At 37.8% G+C, this 4,068-nt stretch overlaps 1 protein-coding gene across 3 annotated transcripts; it reads right to left on the bottom strand.

The window, feature by feature from the left end:
- On the bottom strand, positions 1-3,632 carry LOC113202576 (ubiquitin carboxyl-terminal hydrolase 30 homolog). Of its 3 annotated transcripts, none has more exons than XM_026416882.2 (13): positions 3,480-3,632; positions 3,010-3,123; positions 2,771-2,926; positions 2,517-2,689; positions 2,333-2,433; positions 1,988-2,186; positions 1,708-1,905; positions 1,447-1,590; positions 1,317-1,358; positions 1,161-1,240; positions 949-1,059; positions 490-543; positions 1-287 (listed from the first exon to the last, which is right to left on the bottom strand). In XM_026416882.2, exons 2-13 carry the CDS (start codon positions 3,113-3,115, stop codon positions 179-181), a joined length of 1,473 nt encoding a protein of 490 aa, XP_026272667.1. In that variant the 5' UTR covers positions 3,116-3,123; positions 3,480-3,632; the 3' UTR covers positions 1-178. The 3 variants fall into 3 exon arrangements, with proteins under 3 accessions (XP_026272667.1, XP_026272658.1, XP_026272674.1); XM_026416873.2 differs by having other exon boundaries at positions 3,386-3,553; XM_026416889.2 differs by lacking the exon at positions 490-543 and having other exon boundaries at positions 3,386-3,553.
- Between the last annotated feature and the right edge of the window lie 436 nt (positions 3,633-4,068).

Here is a 4,068-nt window from a genome sequence, read left to right as displayed (position 1 = left end):
TTACTCACAATATATAATATAATTACGAAAACCATGTCGCATTGGAAGCTCTGATTTTAGAAAATTTGACAACAATTATTGAACAATAGGAACACACAATAGACTGGAATGACTCAAAAGTTGTTCTCAATAACTAGTCACTCGTAATTCACATAAGGGGCAACAGAAAAGCAGTACATCAAATAACAGGGATAACATGTTTTTCATAAAACAGCATGTATGCGTTGGAGAGCAAAGCATCACAGAGGGTTGCCCGTCTCACAAGCATGTCTGATGTGTAGAACCACCTGCAACACAAAAGCAAAAGTATTCTTTTACACTCCTACCATTTTACCACCTTCACTAAAGTAAATGTTAAAAAAATAATAAGTAGTACAACCAGAGATTAATTTTACCCTTCAAAACTACTTATAATAATCTACAAAATCTTACAAAGCCTTTAAAGTACCAATTGGGGACCGTGCATAACAAAAGCAAATTGACAGATACCTTGCACTCTCTCTGCTTTCAGGATGTTCCACTTTCGACTCCACATTCAACAGCCTGAAAAACACCCAGCCAGTAACTATTACCTTTGAGAAGCCTAACTTTTTTAGTTTGCAGCTTTGCTGCAAATTTACAAGCTTAATATTGTCTAACTGTACATTTGAAAGTAAATCTTAACGTTGTAATGAAATGAGTTTTTGTTTTTGCTCCTTCATAAACTCAAAGGAAAGGCAGGTAGGTGTACAAGAAACTGTCAAGAACCCAATGCTACTAGGCTCTTAGAAACTACAAAAAAAATATTAAAAAATACTTTCAAGATTTCTTAAAAAGAAAAAGCTCTACAGATTACAGATTCAACACTACTTCCACAATGCAATACTGGTTACACCAATATTACCTATCAGTACAATGGGAGGATTGTTCATTAGATACAAACTTAGTAACGTAGAATTTCTTACTTACCTATGCCTGATGAGTGATTTGATAGGTCCCTTGCGATAAGTTATAAAGTGTCCTGAGTTGATATCGCCAGTATGCACAACCACAGCTTTTAGTCTATACATGTGTTTTGCACTAGAATGAGAAAAACAGAAAGCAAGATGCAAAGAGTTAAACTAAGAGGGTCATCCTGGTTTAACATTCTTTGATATTGTGCTGAGTCTTTATTTATTTACTTTGATGGGGATGGAGATTCTGCCTGCTTTTGTGATGTTGTAGAGCTAATATTACCATTGACTTCTGTTTCTCTTAAAATCTGAGGTGCAACACAAAAAAAATATTAAAATTACACAGGGATTTTTAAGTTAGTATTCAATTGAGTAGAAACTTACCTCCTTAAAATTATCTCCATTTTCTAAGTTTTTCATCTTTTTCTGTTTTTTGAAGAAGAAAAAAGACATTACACATATATCCAAACACAGACATCAGATTTTCTTTAAAAGAGAAGGGATGTATAATTACCCTAGCATTACGTTGAACCTGACTGTGGGTATAATTGTCCATGATTAGGAACTCAGGGAAGTCTACAAAGTCTTCTCTTTTCCATGGGGAACCATCTGCATTCCAAGTGGTACGAACTATATGGAAACATAAGCATTTGGGAAGCTAAAAAAGAAATAGATGACAAATTAACTTATTATGCATTATTACTTATTATTGCATTATAGGTGCACAAACACAGAGGCTATTAAGAATTACAAAAAAGGCTATTTTTTTTTATACCTTCCCAAAATTTAATGTTTTCATAGCAGTGGTTAAAACAGGTTTCTCCTGCTCTTTACTGCAATTACTACATGACACATCTTTTACAATTTCAGTGCTCACAAAGTTATTTAACAGCGTTTGCAATGTATGCTGCCTTTTTGCAGGTGTTGGAAGAGGAAGAGACAAAGTATCAAATTTGTCAAATCTAAGAGCAGACTGCAACAAAAATTATAAAGAACACCACAATAGAAAAAAGACAACAACCCTGGAGTGCAAAAATGCAAAAAAGGAGACAAACCTTGAATCCACATTCTGTGCATTTTAGCTGACTAGTTAAGGTGCCTCGAAAGGGGGAAGGATTTTGTTGTGTCTGGATGGGTAAATTATCCACCGACTGTGGCAAGGAAGAGGTGATATCATTTTCTTGCATACGTATGCGCCTGATTGGACGATACCGAGATATTGGAGAGGATAAATGCTGATCTCCATCACATTTTCTACAAATACAAAATAAATTCTTCATGTGAAAAACAAATTTGAGAAAAACAAAACAAATTGGAGCAACAAAACAAAGCAGACCACAAAAGATTATAATGAAAAAATCTGCAATAGGCCATATTGTCACTAAAATAAGAAGACTTACACATCTCCATTTTGAACACTTTTACTGACTATACATGGACCTTTCACATCATCCCCCTGTGCACCTGTTTCAGGCAAGAGAATATCCGACAAACTACCATTCTGCAAAAAAATTCAGCATTTATCTGATCAAATTTGTTGTTTGTTAAGTAATGCAAACAAAACAGATAAAATAAAATATGTACCTTTGCTGATGAAGATGTCATTTCGTCTTCTAATGTTTCTAGGATCACATGAATCAATTCATGAGCATCTTGCTCTCCTGGAGAAATTACCCAGTTGTGTCTAACTAGGGCTGAAATTACCTCAGTAGGAGCATACGGGTCGCAAATCTCCGAATCATGTTCACCATTTAACACTGGAGCAAGAAAATAATAATAAAATATTATGATAAAAGGCAATATCTAAAGCGCAAGTTTAATTAGGAAAAGTGCGGTACCATGAAGAACTTTCTGCAGAGCCGACACAAGACTACCATCCTTATTGTCTTTATGTTGCATCAGCCAATCCATTACATTTGGACATGATGCTAATGCTTGAAGAAGAGTGTTCAAAAAACATGTATGACCAAGGTTTAACAAACCAACAACGTGCCCTGGAAATAAATATATAGTAATATTTGGCATTGCTCAACACAGTACAAGGGGGTGTTAATTAGACCACGATGTAATAACATACCCTTTTTTCTTTTTGATCGAAAAGTACTGGGACCCCACAGTACAAAACATCCTACAGCAACTGCTACACCAACAGCAACAATCAGCAATGTGCGTTCTTGATCCATTTAGAAAACTGCAGAAGACACAATACTGATTTAAGCAGTGGACATTAAAAGAACGTGTTAATAACATATATCCAAGCATATGCATCTAATGATTCTACTGATGAAATGAAACTTAACACCAAGCCCAAGGATTAAAACAAAAAATACAAAATACTACGATTAATTAGGTTAATCTTTTATGAAATAAAATGAATGAAACAGCATGAGCCAACCTCTTCGGCCACCTGCTACAGCAACAGAAATGACTGTAGCCCTATTCTGTATACTAACCAGCATTCTAGTGCCAAAAGAATGAATTAGACGAAGATGTCTATCATGTCACGCTGCAATTTTTCAGAAAAGGATTAAAATTGTGTCTCCTCACCAAATTCTTTCTACACAGCCATTTGCTTTGATTTTGTTGTCCTTGTTTCTTCGCAAGCGTGCCATTCATGTTCCGATGTCGGTATTCAGAGGGACCCCTGCGAGGCTTCTTGCGTAGTATGAGAAAAATATCTGCCGGAAGTGTAGGATGGGTGGCCTAACTCCCTCCGAGCAGGCGCGTGGAGCGTAAAACATTATCGTAGCCATCCGGCGGCGCACCTGACCTGGTTATGTACTACAATTTTTGCCTTTCAAATGTACTTTTCTTTCAATAAACCACAAATTTAAACAATCTGGTATGATAGGCTGCACCTTGATTATAATCGAAATATTATCGGAATGGTTTTGGCCGAGTGGTCCTCCTGTTAAGCTCGGTGGGGACCGGGATGGGAACCCATGGCAGGGCATCGCACTGCTTGACCGTGCCGCCGGTGCCCCCGACCCGGGCCTCGACACGTGTCCAGCCCAGTGCACGTGCACTTGCAGCACAGCAGCAGCGTGGCGAGATGAGGGGCGGCGCCGGAGTCTTTCCGGAGGTGCGAATGCGAGGCGGCGGGGTGAGGGGGAGAGGGAGTTGTTAGGGGGCGGTG

This window comes from Frankliniella occidentalis, unplaced genomic scaffold, assembly GCF_000697945.3.
Source record: "Frankliniella occidentalis isolate FOCC.00 unplaced genomic scaffold, Focc_3.1 Scaffold209, whole genome shotgun sequence".
Lineage (NCBI taxonomy): Eukaryota > Metazoa > Arthropoda > Insecta > Thysanoptera > Thripidae > Frankliniella > Frankliniella occidentalis.
The sequence above is the reverse complement of the archived record's forward strand: the minus strand, read 5'-3'. Positions and strand labels throughout refer to the sequence as shown.